Source organism: Tupaia chinensis, unplaced genomic scaffold (genome assembly GCF_000334495.1).
Source record: "Tupaia chinensis unplaced genomic scaffold, TupChi_1.0 Scaffold143650_1, whole genome shotgun sequence".
In the NCBI taxonomy this organism is placed as follows: Eukaryota; Metazoa; Chordata; class Mammalia; order Scandentia; family Tupaiidae; genus Tupaia; species Tupaia belangeri.
This window is the reverse complement of record NW_006203499.1, coordinates 71,745-91,922: the sequence shown is the minus strand read 5'-3', so window position 1 is coordinate 91,922 and position 20,178 is coordinate 71,745. Positions and strand designations below refer to the sequence as shown.

At 39.0% G+C, this 20,178-nt stretch overlaps 1 protein-coding gene across 1 annotated transcript; it reads left to right on the top strand.

Annotated features, from left to right (window-relative positions):
- The first annotated feature begins 4,637 nt into the window (after positions 1-4,637).
- Positions 4,638-5,567, top strand: LOC106733393 (olfactory receptor 7A5). The gene has a single exon (XM_014582562.1). It carries the CDS (start codon positions 4,638-4,640, stop codon positions 5,565-5,567), a length of 930 nt encoding a protein of 309 aa, XP_014438048.1.
- The last annotated feature ends 14,611 nt before the right edge of the window (positions 5,568-20,178 follow it).

Here is a 20,178-nt window from a genome sequence, read left to right as displayed (position 1 = left end):
TTAGTGCTGGTGCTGCCCACAGCTCACACTCAAGTGCAGCAGCCTCAGTGATGTACAGTGTGGTCACCCCCATGCTGAACCCCTTCATCTACAGTCTTAGGAATAAAGACATAAAGAAGGTTCTGAAAATAGTCTTTGGACAGAAATTGTGAAAAAAAAAATCATTGACCTGGAGCTAAAACAATGCCCATGATTGCAGGGTTTCAAGTCTTGGAGCCAATAGTTGTGATTCTCTGATCAGATTCTGAAAGAACATTTCTGTACAATTGGAGTGACAGTGTATTTAGCTTTCTACACTCTCTCATATCCAGCCATTTTTTTCTTTAATATCTTTCTACTTCCCCAATGTCATTACTAGTCTTGTATCTGAAATACTTTAAAGGTACCATTATGACATAGAATGACATTTAACTCTTTTAAAATTTTTTCTATTTGTTAAAGAATTATTTTTATTTAATTTAATGATTATTATTATTATTTTTTTATTTGATAAGACAGAGAGAGAAAGAAAGTTTCAGGACTCAAATTATAATTTTCTATGTGGGAGTCCAGTGCTGCAACTACCATGTCACCTGCTGACCCTCTGTATATGCAACTCTAAAAAATAATGTATTCTCATATGATGTACATATTTATGAGCAATTTATATATAATATTACTAGAATAACATTTTTGGGGTTTTATTCAGTCTATGGAAAGATATAACGACAGCAAGAAATAAAAACAACTAGAAAAAAAATAACACATTACCTTTGTCAACTAATGCCATTATTTTAATTTAGAATATAGACAAATCTGAACATACAGATTTTCGTCTATATGTATTTCCTTGTTTCCAGTATCTCTATCTGAAATGTATACTTGTATATAATAGTGTGGTTATTTCTCTGTAATTTGCTCAATAGACTCCTCATCTGTTACTCAGCTTAGAGTTCACATTGCCTACTGTAATCACTGTCAATATTTGATGATCAGTTCCAGACTCTATGGTCCAGCCATAGCATACCAGAGTACCTGGCTGGAAGCCATGCGAGGTCTCTGGTTCACGTCCTGAATCCACTGAGCCTGAAATCTCACTGGCTTGGTGTTTGGTGGATCCAGAGGACTGGAGGACAGGAGGAAGGGAATCTCAGCCTGACAACGCCCTGTAGAGAGGGCTTCTTTTTTCTTTATGTCTGTCTGTCTGTGTCCTTGTTGTTCTCTCTAGCTCTCTTTCCTCATGTGCACCAACACATTCTGTTATAAATAAAAAAAAGATCAGCTACCTGAATCAAAATGTTTTGTCTATGAAAAAGTAAATCTAAACAAATATGGCCTTAGAGTCAAAGATAGCCTTAAACATGATGAAGTGAACATTTCAATCACAAATTGTAATAACTATGCACCATGTTTGTTGTTCATCCTGTTCATCTACTTGTCAAAGGACTGAAAATTGGTGTCCAGTTGGAAGGATGTTTATTCACTGGGGTAAAGGATTGACTGGTGTGTTTTATGCTGTTTCATTAAATAAATATCTTTCTGTTTCTCCTTGAATACTTCAGAGTAGGCTATAATTACAACTGCGTATTTTGCTAAAAATGAATGAATACCCCCTCTTCAAAATTTTGTCATAACTGCTGAAGAGACAGTGAATGAACAATGATCAATACCAGTCAATATATATATATATATATATATATATATAGTGCTCAAGAATTCATGAACAAAGAGTTTGATTATCTGTCCCAGTGGTTTGATTCATGGTCACAAACATCCAGTGAAAATATTCATGCCCTTCACATTGTTCCTAATGACCCTAAGGGTACACAAAGGTAGTCACTTTTTTCTAATTTTTACTTATATTTATTTATTTGTATTTATATTTTAGTTTTGCCATAGGGTAAATGCATTTGCCAGAGAAAGAGAGAAGGAGGGAAAGTGAGAAATCACTACCAAGGGAGGACAATCACACGACATTCCCTTCTACAGTCTCCTCTCAGGATTTTGGACACACATGCATATGCACCCAGTGTGACTGATCAAGCCACCAAGTCTTTGACTAGAACCGTGCACTCAGCCACATGGGGTCCAGCGCCTTAACTGTCATGCCACCTGCTGACCCATCACAATTAAATTGTAACTCATGCTTTGTGAAAGGAGCTAATGACCTTTGGAGGTAGGAGAATTCACAGAGAACATGTATTAAAGGTAAATTCATCACACTTCCAACTTGGTCTCTCGAGCACAGCAAATCAACAGGAAAACATTCCTTTCTTCCCATACCAGTGTCCACTAGGGAAATCAGCTACTATGAGGTTACAGTGATAAGGAGGAAATGTACCTAATGAGCAGACATAGGGAGCTGTAAATATTTTATGTGTCCTTGTTTCTCAAGGAGTACAGCCATGGGCTGGACAAGACATGGTTGATTTTTTAGGAATCTAATTCTTCCATTGTGTCTTCTCTAGGGACAGAAATTCAGTCTCCATCACCAACCATTCAGGGAGAAATGTACACTTCCACAGTAAACTGTCCTCTCTGAGACCCCATACAGGTGAGTCTGAGAGCCCGGTAGGTACCACAGAAATGGGTCAGAGAGAATGGATGCCAATGACATCTACCTGTGGTCACTTAAGAGCCAAACCAACCTAGCAAGAGCCAAGAGGTTGATGTGTTTGGTTACTTCTCTAGAAAGTTATTCATCGTTAATTTCTTTAATTTGTTAACAAGCCATGTGTCTGTCAGACTTAGCAATTCAGGCATCATTGTGGACAATGGAGTGATTTGAATAGAAATCCAGTTGGATGAGGCTGTAGAAGGAATGAGACAAATGAAACAATTTAATTAAACAACAAATTAGAGCATGTGCCCAGAAATTTGTAGCTCATGAAGTAGTAAACGTAGAACCAGAGTTGTGATGAGATGTGCAGTAACTTTAGGATCAGTTCAGCAATTTTTGGAATGAGTATATTTGTGCATAGTTCTGTATTTTTTGAAGGATCCAAATGAAGTGGTTCTTCGCAATTCATACCTTAAAACAGTATTTCATGAGACTTACATTTCATAGTTTCTCCTTTCACATTGAGCATTCTCATAAAAATATTATTCTAAGGTCATAATTGAGAATATTAAAAAGTTTTTACTTACAACTATTTTTCTTGCTGATGAAATTAAATAAGGTTTGTAAGTCTCTTAGCATTTTACTTTGTTGCAAATTATGCAAATGTTTTGATTTGATGTTCAGGGGTCTGAGTATATTCTATTCTTCTGATTTTTTCTTTTAGAAATAAATTGAAATATTAAAATATTCAGAATAATATTGAATTATTTTATGTGTTGATGGGTATCAATACATATTGGATGAATGTGAAAAGTTAATAGATTTTGTGTAAGGAAATCTAGTTGTTCATCATATTGTGTACCCATCCATACACCCCAAATTTTTATTAACTTAGATAAATTCTTGTACATCAGTAGTAAAAATAAATACCTTTTTTTACTCCCCACTCCACAGGGCAAATGTGGTCACCTGAGAAAGAGACAGAGAGACAGAAAGTGAAAAAATCACTCCCCGTTGGGTTGTTCACCATTTTCTCTTGAGAATTTGGGCATGCATGAACACATGCTCAGTGTCATTTTCAAACTGCTGGGTTTGGGACTTGAACCACAGTTGGCCAAGTCAGAGTACAACACCATAACCACTATGACACCTGCTGGCCCACCAAATTACCAACGTATATTGCAGTTGTCTGAATACTAATCAACTGATAACTATAAGAAAACTTTTGAAATAAAATACTTAGTGATTCCATTTAACTAAGGTATCTGAAGAAGTCAAAATCAAAGAAGCAGCCTACAAAAGGAGGAAGTAGAGTTGCTTTCTTTTTTCTAAAAACAATGTATTATTTATTTTATTAATGATTACTATTATTCAGCTTGACAAAATAAAAACAGAGAAAGAGTAAGAAATCAAGCCACCAGGTCAGGGACTTGAACCACCATTGGCCATGTAAGAGTTCAGCGCCCTTAACCACCATGACATCTGCTGGTCCCAGAACTGTTTTTCAACAGATATAAAGGTACAGTTATTGAGCCAGTTGATGATGTGGTGGTTAAGGTGGCTGAATTGCACATGGTCTACTCTCAGTTAAAGTCCCAGACCTGGCAGCTTGAAAAAAAAAATGCCAGGCATGTGTGCATGCACTCCTGGCATTCTGAGAGAAGAGAGTATTGTAGCATTGCCATTGCCCCTGGGGGGGGGGGGATTTCTTGTTTTCCTCTCTCTGTTTCTCTGTCCAGTGAGTGCATGTTCCTAATAGGTAAACTAAAACCAAAAATCAAAACAAAACAAAACAAAACAAAACAAATGAAATCCCTTTGTAACATCACACTTAACTCCATAAATATGTACCATTACCTTTGTTTCTAAATGAATGAATAAAAATCCTATAGAATACATGATCTGTGGGAACAAAGAAGTGAGATAAGAAGTCCCAACAGAGATGGCACTACGAAAGCCTAAAGCAGACTAGATCCATACAAAAATACAAAAAATAACTTTGTGATTGCAAAATATGAACTATGGCATTTCAACCATACGAATAATACCTGTTCAAGTGAAATTAGTCATCATATTTTCCTCTTTTCAGGGAGTTACCATGGAACCAGGAAATGATACACAAATTTCAGAATTTCTTCTTCTGGGACTTTCAGAAGAACCAAATCTACAGCTTTTCATATTTGGAATTTTCTTCTCCATGTACCTGATTACTGTGTGTGGAAACCTGCTCATCATCCTGGCCACCATCTCAGACTCCCACCTGCACACTCCCATGTACTTCTTCCTCTCCAACCTGTCCTTTGCTGACATCAGTTTCACCTCCACCACCGTCCCAAAGATGCTGGTGAACATCCAGACACAGAGCAAGGTCATCACCTATGCAGGCTGCATCACCCAGATGTTCTTTCACATCGTTTTTGCAGCATTGGATAACTTCCTCCTCTCTGTGATGGCCTATGACCGGTATGTGGCCATCTGTCACCCCCTGCACTACATGGTCATCATGAATCCTTGGGTATGTGGAAAGCTGGTTCTAGCATCCTGGATCATAAGTGTCATGTATTCCTTGTTACAGTGCTTAACAGCATTGCGGCTGTCCTTCTGTACACATGTGGAAATTCCCCACTTTTTCTGTGAACTTAATCAGGTGATCCACCTTGCTTGTTCTGACACATTTCTTAATGACATGGTGACTTATTTTGCAGCTGTGCTGCTGGGTGGTGGTTCCCTTGCTGGGATCCTTTACTCTTACTGTAAGATAGTCTCCTCCATTCGTGCAATCTCATCAGCTCAGGGAAAACACAAGGTATTTTCCACCTGTGCCTCCCACCTCTCAGTTGTCTCTTTATTTTATTGTACACTCTTAGGAGTGTACCTTAGTGCTGGTGCTGCCCACAGCTCACACTCAAGTGCAGCAGCCTCAGTGATGTACACTGTGGTCACCCCCATGCTGAACCCCTTCATCTACAGTCTGAGGAATAAAGACATAAAGAGGGCTTTGAAAATAGTCTTTGGACAGAAATTGTGAAAAAAAAAATCATTGACCTGGGGCTGAAACAATGCCCATGATTGCAGGGTTTAAAGTCTTGGAGCCAACAGTTGTGATTCTCTGATCAGATTCTGAAAGAACATTTCTATACAATTGGAGTGACAGTGTATTTAGCTTTCTACACTCTCTCATATCCAGCCATTTTTTTCTTTAATATCTTTCTACTTCCCCAATGTCATTACTAGTCTTGTATCTGAAATACTTTAAAGGTACCATTATGACATAGAATGACATTTAACTCTTTTAAAAATGTTTTCTATTTGTTAAAGAATTATTTTTATTTAATTTCATGATTATTATTATCACTTTATTTGGGGAGAGAGAGAGATAGAGAGAGAGAGAAAGTGAGAAAGTAAGAAAGTTTCAGGACTCAAATTGTAATTGTCTATGTGGGCGTCCAGTGCCTCAAGTACTATGTCACCTACTGACCCTCTGTATATGCAACTCTAAAAAATAATGTATTCTCATATGATGTACATAATTATGAGCTATTTATGTAAAATATTACTAAAATAACTTTTTGGGGGTTTTATTCTGTTGTAGAAAAAGAGAACAACAACAAGAAATAAAAACAACTAGAAAAACAGAAAAAACACACATTATTTTGGGCAACTAATGTCATTATTGTAATTTAGAATAGAGACCAATCTGAACATACAGATTTTCGTGTATGTGTATGTCCTTGTTTCCAGTATCTATCTGAAATGTATACTTTTATATGTTACAGTTGGCAACAAATACCATTAAAGTAATATAATTAAAGGATTAATCGATGTGTTTTATGTTGTTCCTTTAAATATCTTCCTGTTTCTTCTTGAATACTTCCTGTGCTGGTTGTAAGGATAACTCCTTGAAGTGCTTACAATGTATTACCTCCTCCCTCTTTTACATTTTGTCCTAACTGCTGAAGGGACAGTGAATGAACAAATAGCAATATCATTCAATATATGTTTCTCTTGTCTTCAAGATTCTCTGAAATTCGTGATCAAAAGGTGACTCACAAGAAAAAGACATGAAAGAATTTGTAACATAAAATAACCTGGACTTTTCTAGCTCAGCATTATAATCAGTAGAGACAGCAAAAGATCAATAGCACCAGAGGATTATCTTAGGAAAGACTTTGAGGGACCAGCAGTTAGTGTAATGGCTATGTCGCTGAACTACGATGTAGTTGACAGCGGTTACAGTCCCAGACCTGGTGGCTTAAATTCACGCCAGGCAAGTGTGCATGTGTGCCCAAGATCACGAAAGGAGAATGGAGGAGAAGGGATTGTGGTGTGGCCATCTCCCCTGGGAGGTGATTTCTCGCTTTCTGTCTCTCTGTCTCTCTCTGTCTTTCTGGCGAGCACACGCTCCCTATAGCAAAAACCTCTCAAAAAAAAAAAAAAAAAAGGCTCTGAAGGAAGAAAAAGAGATTGATCTTAGCAGATGGTACATCACAGAATACTTGGTAGGCAGGGCTGAACTGAGAAGGTTTATGTGTGACTAGTGTGCTGGGCATTTGCTTTTCAGCGATTTGAATAATTGACATGTAAATATTTCCCCCCAAATATTTAAAACCATACTGTTTCTATTGTTATAGAGTCACAAAATTATACAAAACTATAATAAATATTTTGGACATTATCTTTAAAATTCAGTATTTCAAAATTTTGAAAGTTGTTTATAAACTGTCAAGAACTATGGAGTATGAGCTAAAATTTTTTGATATGTAAAGTAAATGTGGAAAAAATGTAAAAATAAATAAATCAATCAAAAGAAAAAAAAAAGAGATTGAATTTCTGTCCTAGTCATCTGGTTCAGGGCCATAAGTTTCCTGTAAAAATATTCATGTCTTTTTTTCTTTTTCTTTCATTTATTTATTTTTACATTTTTTCCACATTTACTTTACATAGCAAAAAATTTTAATCGATGTGTTTTATGTTGTTTAAATATCTTCCTGTTTATTTCATTATTTAACTTTTTTATATCAATCTGAAAAACAAGCTTTAACACCTGCTGTTGTATACCTAGAGAAGACTTGTCATCTAAAATGTCATAAAGACATATCACTTTATAAGAATAAGAACATCTTTTTAAAAATTTACTTATATCATAATCTCACTAAGAACATCTTTTTTATTTACTAGTTTTTACTTCAGGAAAGTATGTAGTGTGATGCTAAATAAAAGATACATTATGACAGCATAAAATTATGGGAAAATAGACAGGAAATGTGAGTTCAAGTAAAAAAGGCAATGATGCCAAAATTTCAGCTATGAAGAATAAGCTCATATATGTACTTTAAAACTTATTTTATTTTAAATTTTTGATTAGCTTTTTATTTTGGGACAATTATAGAGTAACATGCATTTATAATAAATCATACAGAGAGATTCATTGTAATGTATAATGAAATAATTATACAAGTCACCAGAATGCAGCATTTGTAGCTGCTTCCCAGTGCTAGTATCATCACCTCAACTCCACCTCAGATAATCAGCATTAGAGTCTCGTAAGGACCAGTACTTTACTCAGTTTCCTCACTGGTAACATCTTACAAAACCAAAACACAATATCAGAACCAGGATATGAATACTGATACAGTCAAAATGCTGAACAAATCTATCAACACAAAGATTTCTAGCTCTGTCGTTTATATCACACCCACCTCTTTCCTGCCCAGTTCTTGATCTTTAGCAAACACAAATCTATTCACCATTTATATAATATTATTATTTAAAACATTTTATGTGTACAGTAATACATACATAGGAAAATGGTGTAGTAGACCTGAGTTGGTTGGTTCTGACAGTGAATATGTTTGCAACTGTGGATCTTGAACTAAAACAGACACACAGTCCTAAAGATGAGACTAAATGCTAGGGACCAGCAGGTATCATGATAGCTAAGATGCTGGATTCCCTCATTGCCAATCACAGTTTGAGTCCTGGACCTGGTGGCTTGCTTATTCAATTTCCCTCTCTCTGTCTTTCTCTGATGAGTGCATGTGCCTTATAGCAAATAATAACATTAAAAAGAAGAAGAAATAAAATTAAATAAACATTTATTTTTAAAAATCCATTGATCAGTGATAAAACACACTGGCGTACAAAAGTATACATAATAAAATAGAGCAGTTAATATACTAATATGTGATGGGAAAATGGCAAAAAGTGAAAAAATCATTGTCTTGGATTTCCCTCTCCTACAAATTTCATAAATGGTCTTAATTGATAACTGTATTCCATAAGAGCAGTACAACTCATTTCTTTAGTAATGAAAAGAAACACTACTTGGTATGTTAATACTATGTAATTGAAAAAAGTCATTCCTTGGAAATCCATGTTGTCTAATAAGACAGTGATCCAGTGGTCTCCAACCTTTTTGGCACCAAGAACTGTCTTTCATGTAAGACAATTTTTCAATGAACCCAGTAGGGTGGATGGCGTCAGGATGAGTCAAATGCATCACATTTGTTGTGTACTTTTTTTTCAATTATTATTACATTGTAATGCATAATGAAATAATTATTCAAGTCACCAGAATGCAGCATTTGCAGCTGCTCCCCAGTACTAGTATCACCACCTCAGCTCCACCTCAGATCATCAGCATTAGATTCTCATAAGGACCATGTGACCTGGATCCCTCATATGTGCAGTTCACCGCAGGGTTCCTGCTCTTATGAGAGTCTAATGCTATAGCTGATCTGACAGGAGGCAAAACTCAAGCAGCAATGTGAGCAAGGGGGAGCAGCTGTAAATACAGATGAAACTTCACTTACTTCTCCACTGTTCACTTCCTGCTAGGTGGTCCAGTTCCTTATAGACCACAGACTGGTATTGTTCCATGTCCCAGAGATTGGGGACCTCTGCCATAGATAAATGTATATTTACAAATAGTTCTGAGCAAGTTTGAGGATAACTTTAGAAAAATGACAAGAAAAATCCGTTGGCTATCAGAGACCAAAGATTTTTAATAAAGCAAGTTGCTTAAATTGTATAGAGAAATGAAAAAAGAAGAAATGAAAATCTCCTGGAAATGAATAGAGAAGGAAAAGTAGTTCTTTCACAACCTGATTGAGTAGTACTCTCACAGTCAGACATCATCCACAATGTCGGACTCTTTACTCTGAAGTTTGAGCTGTACAATTATAGATCATTCGTCTCTCTCCAGTCAATACACACTCCCTATAACAACAACAATGAAAGTATTGGAATACTTCTGTCATATAACTTAATATATACCTGAGAGGATAACAGTTATTCAATAAGTAATTATTGCCTGGTTTAGAGACAAAAATAACGTATCATATTTTTTACTTATTATATGTGATTCAGAACAGGCAAGTGGAACCATCTGACTGAGATCACAGAAAAACTGGGGTATTTCCACGTGTGAACAGAAGGAGAGCCGTAATGTCATGGAGCTTTGTAACAAGGAATTCAGGAAAGTCATGATCCAGGAGATTAAAACCAACAATATACAAAACTGGGGATTCATGATGACTGTGTAATGCAGGGGGTGACAGATGGCCACATACCGGTCATAGGCCATGACGGTCAGGAGAAAGTCATCCAACACTATAAAGAGTATGAAAAAGAACATCTGGGTGATGCAGCCTGCATAGGTGATGGCCTTGCTCTGTGTCTGGATGTTCACCAGCATCTTTGGGACGGTGGTGGAGGTGAGACCAATGTCTACAAAGGACAGGTTGGAGAGGAAGAAGTACATGGGGGTGTGCAGGTGGGAGTCTGAGATGGTGGCCAGGATGATGAGCAGGTTTCCACACACAGCAATCAGATACATAGAGAGGAAAAGCCCAAATAAGAGGGGCTGCAATTCTGGCTCCTCTGAAAGCCCCAGAAGAAGGAATTCTGAAATTCTTGTGTCATTCCAGGGCTCCATGTGTTGTTCGTGACTACCAGCAAGGAGAAAAAAAAAAAGATGAGTACTTTTCAAGCGACAGATGTTATTGGTATATAGCTATCATGCTACAGTTTATATTTTCCATTAAAGAAAATTAATTTCTACATCTCACTTATGGATCTGGTTTCTTCTTGGTGTTTCTAGAAGCACTACTGATTAGGAATTCCTGTCCTACTCTGAGCCTTTTTCTCAAGGTATTATGAACCCCACAGTTTAATGATAAACCATTTCTTACATTTAGGGAATATATAGAGAGTGCTGATTGTGTTCTAGACATTATCCAGGCAATGACTTTAGGATGTTGAAAAACAAAATTCGCACATCCCAATGACAGAGAAAGAATACTGCTAGATAAGGAAATACATGCCTATCACCTTAACTGTGGTGAGGATATTATGTATATTTACTTATGCACAAACTCATCAAACATACACATTGATGTGCAGTCCTACATGCACCAATTTTACCTCAGTAAAACTCTCAATAAAGATAGACTAAAACATGCAGGTGGTGAAAGATATTACAAAGAAAATAAAGGCAAGTACAAGGTTGAATGAATCCAGTCCCTATTTTGTACAGGGGACCAGGTAAGACAGGAATAGATGTTGACATTTGAACAATGACTTCAATGGGAGAGAGAGTGGAGGCCAGGAGTTCCTGGCACAGGGAATAGCTGGAGCAAAGGGAGGTGCTGATTTTGAAGCTCAAGACCATCAAGGGGCCAGTGTGAAGTCAATGGGCAAGGGGGACAGTGAGAGATGGTGATGGTATCAGAGGGTATTGGAAAACGAGGTGGCCTCCTTGTTACGGCTGAAAGTGCAAGACAGTTATGTATACTATATACCTCTTACATTTTGTTAATGTCTCCATATATAAAAAACTAAATGGCCAATACCCAGACTATGAAAAATAAAAACCCAATACCATGTTTGAAAGAATGCACTCAAATGCAGGAATAAAAATACGCTGATATCATGCAGAAGGGGGGGAGGATAGAGAGGTGTTGATTAATGAATGCAAAAATTGCAGAAAGAAAAGAGGAACAAGTGCTAATGTTCTATACTCCAGTAACATAATGTTAACAATAATTTATTGTAAATCTCAGATTAGCTAAAACAGAGGAATTTTGAAATTATCCAATGCAGAGAAATGATGAGTGTGTGACATGACGGATATGGTAAACACCCTGATTTGATTACAATATATTGTAGTCCTGTTCTGAAAACTCATACTATACCCCGTACATATGGACAATTACCATGTGTCGATAATTATTTAAAAGAACCATTCTGACCCCAGTAGACAAAGCAAGGATCTGACCAATTTGCAGTAGAGAAAGTAAATGGCAAATTAGCCCACCAACAGCCTCCCAGGTAAGGAAATAATTCAAACTGAGACTCGTAAGCCCACCCTTTTTCACCTATTAAATGTTATTTTTTTTTTTCATGGGAATACCCAGAATGAAAGAACATGCTTTGCAATGTGCTTGTCATAAATGACTATTCCAAGGTAATATGAACAATGAAATCGTTATTCTGAATATTTCTCATTAATACAGAATCATATTCAGATATGTCTCAAGTTTAAAAAGTAATCTGAATGCCTCAGGTCACTGCATTTGCATCCACAGCTAATTCCCTACTTATGCACTCCTCTTAATGGCAAAGATCCTTGGACATATGCTCTTCTTTTGCAGGACGCTCAATCTGCCTCCTGCTCTCCCCACTATTTGGTTTTCTATTATCATCACCTCATTGTCAGTCCTGCCTGATTGGAATCAATGTTCTCTTTTCCTTTCCCCATCATGAATAAATACATACCCAGGAAAGCAAAGGACCTCTTCCCTGGATAGGTTGGGCCGGCATTCAGGTGACCATGGTACACCTTCTCTAGTTTCATTTGCTTTGACTTTCTCCTATGGGGTCTACCTAGTTTGCAGTCTCACCTGGATTGAGTCTCTGTGAGGAAGGTCTTCTTGCGGAAGTGCAAATTCTTCCCTGAATGGTTAAAGACTGAGACCAAGGCTCTGTTCCCAGAAAAGACAGCAAAAGTCAGCAGGTATAACTCCAATGTTGCTCACTTATGTGGGCTTAAACTCCAAAACAACAAGGTCCCATCTAGCCCAAGGTCTCACACCCTGTGGGACAGCAGCATAGGAGATATTTACAGCTCTTATTAGGTATGTCTCCCTCTTGTTATTCTAAGCACTCAGTACCAGATTTCCCTGTGGGTCACTGATCTGGACAGAAAGAAATATTTCCTACTAATTGTTCCTGAGAGATCATGTTATAAACCAGTTTATATTACTCCTTCTCTAGGAACTCTCCTGCCTTTAAGAGGTCTAACCTGCCCGTAATTTCCCCTTCCTCTGAGTTTACACTTTCTCCAAAGTCTAAGACTAAAGAACTTCTAGCTAGGTCCCTAGAATTTTCAAACCATTGGGGACCAGCAGTTAGCGTAATGGCTATGTCGCTGGACTCCCACGTAGTCGACCATGGTTCGAGTCCCGGACCCGGTGGCTTAAACTCATGCCGGGCGCGTGTGCGTGCGTGCCCAAGATCCTGAGAGGAGAATGGAGGAGAAGGGATTGCGGCGTGGCCATCCCCCCTGGGGGATGATTTCCTGCTTTCTGTCTCTCTGTCTCTCTCTGTCTGTCTGGCGAGCGCATGCGCCCTTTAGCAAAAACCGCTCAAAAAAAAAAAAGAATTTTCAAACCATTGAGTGATGGTGGGTGTGCAACTCCTGATATCTCCAGAAAATTGCTGTTCTATGCTTCAAGAAAAGGAAGGTTATCTGATGCAAAACCATGGGGACTGGGGCCAGCAGGTGACTTGGTAGTTAAGATGCTGAACTCCCACATGGCTGACCAGGTTTGAGTCCCAAAGACGGTGGCTTGAAAATCGTGTCAGGCATGTGTACATGTGTGCCCAAAATCCTAGGAGGAGAATGGAAGAGAAAGGATTGTGATGTGGTCATTCCCTGTGGGGGGTGATTTCTTACTTTCCCTCTCTCTGTCTCTCACTTGGAAGTGCACATGCCCTATGGTAAAAACTTTAAAACAAACAAACAAAAAAGATAGCTACTAAACTTGGCTTCATGATTCTTTTGCCAAATGAATTAGAAATTCTATACTTACGTCACAAATTAAGATTTGCCCTTTAGTTCCTCATTACAAAATGTTTGTTAATTAAAAGTGATGGATTAGAGCATTTTATCCACCATTGCCTGGGCTCAGCACCTGGCAGTGATCTGATTTTTAAAAATTTTTTTGCAAGAAAGAGACAGAGAGAGGGAAAGTGAGAAATCACCCTCTCCAAGGGGAATGGCCATGCCATAATCCCTTTCCTTCTCTTACATTTTCAAGATTTTGAGTAAGTAGGCACATGTACCTGGCATGTATTTTTTTCAAGACTCCAGGTCCAAGACTTGAAATTGGAGTTGGTCATGTGCAATCTACAGCCTTAATCACCATACCACTTGCTGGTCCATCTGATTTAATTTTTAGAAAAGCCCATTCAATGAGGCATTATATTACAATTTATTTTCTTTTTGGAGAGGTTTTTGCTACAGGGTGCATGCGCTCGCCAGAAACACAGAGAGACAGAAAGCGAGAAATCACCCCCCCAGGGGGGATGGCCATGCTGCAATCCCTTCTCCTCCATTCTCCTCTTGGGATCTTGGGCACACATGCACGTGTGCCTGGCGTGAGTTTAAGCCACCAGGTCTGGGACTCGAACCGCTGTTGACTACATGGGAGTTCAGTGACATAGCCATTACGCTAACTGCTGGTCCTGGCACTACATTATTATTATGAATGCTATTCTTCACTGCAGAAATGGGGCTCGGGTGGGTTTGATGTTCGTAGGATGCTCTCAGTTCTCAAACTCTGGGTCAATGATTTCCAACCAGAGCTGTCTTTGTTTTTGGTGGTATTTTGTAGCTGAAGGGATGCTGGTAACCACTCACAGTGCACAGGGTCGCAGTCAACACAAATAATTACCCTGGCCCCTAGGTCAATATTTCAGAACTGAGAGAACTTATTCTAGACTAGCACTTTTCCAAATGTCAATGTGCACATTTTACATTTCATTATGTGAAGTTTATTATATACAATTTTATTCCAGTAAATGAGTTACACGTCCTTACGGTGCATGACTTAGGGTGAGGTCTTGGCATAGTAGCTGAGTCGCATACACAGAATGGAAGATATTTCTTCTAACTGGAAAGAAAACAAAGGGTCATGTATGGGTAGAAGAACAGTGGGATTGGGACCAGCAGTTGGTGTAATGGCTATGTCATTGGACTCCCATGTAGCCAACTGTAGTTTGAGTCTCGGACCCAGTGGCTTGGACTCATGCCGGGTGCGTGTGCGTGTGCGTGTGTGCCTAAGATCCCAAGAAGAGAGTGGAGAAGTGATTGCACCATGGCCATCCCCCCTGGGGGGATTTTTCTCACTTTCTGTCTCTTTGTCTCTCTCTTCTGGTGAGTGCACGCGCCCTGTAACAAAATCCTCTCTAAAAAAATGGGATTAAATTCTATGCACTTCACATTTGATAAGCTCATTTTTCTATCAACTGAAAGATTATTTTCAATATAGAAATGGAGTAAACTAACCATAAATTGGTCAGTTAGAAAAGTGCTATACCAACACAACGTTATGGATAAGTCTTGAAGACATAACGGAGAGACTCACAGATCTCTACGGACTGAGGAGATTTGCAGAGCTCAGAATAATCCCCTCTCATCCAACTCCATTCAATAGTAATGAGGGAAGTGGTCTCTGTCTTATATCCAGTGGTCTGCAGAGACAGGCTCTCCAGTGGGAGTACCCAGATCCCAGAGACACTGTGGAGGGAGAGCAGTTTCTCTCATACAGGCTGAGGCAGATAACCACAGCTCAAGGTCTTTAGAAAACACGCCCAGGTCCCCCAGCACTGCAGAGGTAAAAGTAGATTCCCTTGTGAGAGCAGAGGTCTGCAGAAACAGCTCAAGGTCTCTAGTGAGCATGCTCGGCTTGTGGCAGTGCCCTGAGACAGGAGCACTGTCCCTAATGAGGACATATGGCTCTCAGTGCACTGCAGGAGAGAGAACAGTTTCTCCCAGGTCTGAGGTGGCTCCTGGGGATAATCCCAGGTTCCTCGTGAGCACACTTAGTTTCCAGCAACACTGCAGCAACAGGAGTGGTTCCTCCCGTGTATGCCGAGGTCTTCTGTCTCTTCTAATTAACAAACACTCTACGATGAGGAGCTATATTATAACAGCTCTTGTACAGAGTTAAGACATAAACATATATATGTATATGTTTCTTTTTAAAAAATAATTATTTATTTAATTGTATTTAGTATTATGATTATTTTTTAATTTTTAAATTTGCTATAGGGTACATGTGCTGAGAGAGAGACAGAGAAAGAAAAAGAGAGAGAAAGAAAGAAATTGAGAAAGCAAGTCATCAGGTTCGGGATTCGATCCATGGTCAGTCATATGGAAATCCAGCCTTAACCATCATGTCACCTGCTGGCCCCTACAATTTCTTGTTGTTTCGGCAAAAGTGTCATGCAGCCAAGACATGTAGTGCCCATGGTTTTATGTGAGAGAAGCAATTTCCCCTTAGAAGAGGGAATAGCAAGTGTCTGGGACTATCAGGAACTACACACCCAATACAACTCAGTGTTTAAAGCCCTAGGGACCCAGTCAAGATAGATTCTTTAGTCTTAGACTTTGGAGAATTTTAGCTCAAAGGAGAGAAGATGCTGGGAGTTTAGTTCTCTGGAAGGCAGGGAGTTCATGAGGAAGTTGTGAAAACTGGATTCACCTGATTCTTGAAAGCAAGAAATCCATTAAAAAAATCTTTTGCTGGGGACCAGCAGTTAGCGTAATGGCTATGTTGCTGGACTCAACGTAGTCGACCATGGTTCATGTCCTGAACATGGTGGCTTAAAACTCACGCCGCGCGCATGTTCCTGAGAGGGGAATGGAGGAGAAGGGATTGCGGTGTGGCCACTCCTCCCGGGGGTGGGGGGTGGTGTCATTTCTCACTTTCTGTCTCTCTGTCTCTCACTGTCTTTCTGGCGAGCACAGGCGCCTTATAGCAAAGACCTCTCCAAAAAAAAAAAAGAGGGAAAGAATGATAAAGTGAACAAAGCAAGTCACAATATGAAAGAGAGGCATTGTATATCCCACTCAATATATGCCAAACGTTGGCACTCTATGGCAGAAACTGAAAGATTGGAAAATATACAGTCGTGGAGAGAAACTAGGGATATTAGAGATGGTGTAGGAGGAGACTGGGAAGTGGGGGAGGTTGAGAGGCAGGAAATCGAGGGGGAAAAGAAAGAAGCAAAACATTTAAGGGGCACGAAATTGGAAAATTATCTATCGATGATAATGTGTATGGTAATATCTTTTACTGAACCAACATGTTATGTATTCATAATGGGAAAATTCTTTTGGCATGCCGTAATAATAACCCTGACACCTATAAGACTTCACGACATATATTCAAGGTAACTTGGATATTAGGACACTCAGGAGGTCATTCTCATCTTTGGCCAAAATTAACACTTTTTTTTCACATCCTTTTCCTCAGTTCATCTCTTAGGTTGAGATGCATGAATGGTGAATGGATTGGTAGTTGGTGAATGTCAAGGACTAGGTTAGGAGGGAGGTGGATGTGGCTAGAAAAGAGCAGAACTGGGGATCCTTGTGTTGATGGAACATCTGTATTTTGACACTTATCACTGTCACTATGGTGGTTGGGATATTGTGCTGTGGTTTTGCAAGATATTAACTATGATTTGGGGTAGTTTAATAAAGGACATATATTTTTTTCTGTATTACTTATTAAAAATGCAAGTCAATCAGCAACTGTACCATAATAAAAAGTCAAATTAAAAATCATATTGGAAAACAGATGAAACTTCCATAGTCATCTACTTTGTGTCAAATGTCAGGGTCTCTCTCTTTTTTATTTTTATGCCTGAGCGGTATTTCATAATGTATATATCACACTTTTTCCTCCTCCTTCCTCTCTTTCTTTCCTTTCTCTCTTTCTTTTCTTTCTTTCTTTCTCTCTCTCCCTTCCTTCCTTCCTTCCTTCCTTCCTTCCTTCCTTCCTTCCTTCCTTCCTTCCTTCCTTCCTTCCTTCCTTCCTTCCTTCCTTCCTTCCTTCCTTCCTTCCTTCCTTCCTTCCTTCCTTCCTTCCTTCCTTCCTTCCTTCCTTCCTTCCTTCCTTCCTTCCTTCCTTCCTTCCTTCCTTCCTTCCTTCCTTCTTTTCCTTTTTTCTTTCTTTTTCTCTTTCTATTTCTTTTTCTCTTTCTCTCTTTCTCTCTCTCTTTCTTTCTTTCTTTCTTTCCTTCCTTCCTTCCTTCCTTCCTTCCTTCCTTCCTTCCTTCCTTCCTTCCTTCCTTCCTTCCTTCCTTCCTTCCTTCCTTCCTTCCTTCCTTCCTTCCTTCCTTCCTTCCTTCCTTCCTTCCTTCCTTCCTTCCTTCCTTCCTTCCTTCCTTCCTTCCTTCCTTCCTTCCTTCCTTCCTTCCTTCCTTCCTTCCTTCCTTCCTTCCTTCCTTCCTTCCTTCCTTCCTTCCTTCCTTCCTTCCTTCCTTCCTTCCTTCCTTCTTTTCCTTTTTTCTTTCTTTTTCTCTTTCTATTTCTTTTTCTCTTTCTCTCTTTCTCTCTCTCTCTTTCTTTCTTTCTTTCTTTTTCTTTCTTTCTCTTTTGTTCTTTCTCCTTTTTTCCTTTCTTTCCATTTCCTTTCCTTTTTTCTTTCTTCCTTCATTCTTTCTTTTCATTTACTTTTTCCTTTTGTCCCACATTTTTTTCAATTAGCTCATATTCTCTTGAACATTTGGTTGAGATTGTGAATAATGCTACAATAAACATAGATGTAGAATATTTCACGCTAAGTGAAACAAGCCAGACTATGAAGGAGAGGCATTGTATGTCCCCACTTACGGTATACTGAATGTCTGCACTGTAGTGCAGAAACGAGGAGACTGGAAGATATAACAGCAAGGAAGGCAAGTGAAGGTACTAGAGACTGTATTAAAGGGTGTGGGTAATAGGGGGTGGGAGAGAGGGATTCAGACAAAAAACATGTAACACATGCAAAAATGAACAATTATCTGGGTTAATATACACTGTATTAATGCTGCAAAAAACAATTTTGTGTGCTGTAAAGATGTACAGTAATTAAATGTACATAGATTTTAAAAAGTTGTGGAAAAACATGAAAAAATAAAACATGAAAATTTAAAACTTGGGAACCAGCAGTTAGCGTAATGGCTATGTCACTGGACTCCCATGTAGTCGACCACGGTTCACGTCCCAGACCCGGTGGCTTAAAACTCACGCCGGGCGCGTGTGCATGCATGTCCAAGATCCTGAGAGGAGAATGGAGGAGAAGGGATTGCGGCGTGACCATCCTCCCTGGGGGGTGATTTCTCGCTTTCTGTCTCTCTGTCTCTGTCTGGCAAGCGCACGCACCCTATAGCGAAAACCTCTCCAAAAAAAAAAAAATAAAAACTTCAGCTTTAAAAAAAAAAAACTATATGAACAAGCTTTTCCTTCAGAGTTGAAATCTTGACATCTTTTCTTTTCTTTCTTGAACCAATATTTCCTTGCCGTTTGCCACCATGCCTAGAATTTGTGTCTCTGTTTTTCTCTCTCTCATGAATGCATGCATCCTCCAGCAAAATTTTTAAAAAGTTTGAAATCATAATGTTGTGTTGTATGGTAAAGAGAAGCAGATTCACCTAGCATTAATCATCTGCTTTGTAATAAATATAAGGTCTAATTTTTTTATGGCTGAGTAGTATTCCACAGAGTACGTGTGCCACATTATTTCAATCCCATAATCTGTTCTTGAGCATTTCGGAGTAGAAATTTTCTAGAGATATCAATTGTTGCCAATACTATGAAAAGCCAATGGATCTAGATAAGACAGGTTTCTCAATCCTTAGACTGAAGGACATGTTTAATTTTTGTTTTTGCCATTTTTGTTTTGCTATTTTAATTTTGTTTAGTTTCTGGCATGTGCACTTGCCAGAGAAAAACAGAGAGAAAGTGAGACATCACCTCTGGGGGATGGCCATGTGGCAATCCCTTCTCCTCTCAGGATTTTGGGCATGCACACACATGTGCCCAGTGTGAGTTTCGAATTGCCAGGTCTGGGACTCAAACTGCAGTCAGCCATGAGGGACACCAGTGCCTTAACTGCCATGCCACCTGCTAGCCTATCTGTTTTTTTTTTTTTTGGGGGGGTTTTTTTTTTTTTTTTTTTTTTTTTTTTTTTTTTTTTGCTATAAGGCACAGGGCACACGTGCTTGCCAGAAAGACAAAGAAAGAGAGAGAGAGAGAGGAGAGAGAGTGAGAAATCACTCCCCAGGAGGGATAGCCACGCCACAATCCCTTCTCCTCCATTCTCCTCTTTGGATCTTGGGCATGCATGCCCGGCATGAGATTGACCCACTGGGTACGGGTCTGGGACTGGAATCATGGTTGACCACATGGGAGTCCAGTGACATAGCCATTGCGCCAACTGCTGGTCTCATCTGAAGAACATTTTCACTCAGAGTTGGCAACAGGTGCTGAGGAGGTTGGAGCTCTGGAGACAGATTAGCTCTCAGAGCAAAAGCAATGAGGACAGTATTTGTCTTTGAACTTGGTCTCATGAGAACAGAGAATCAGC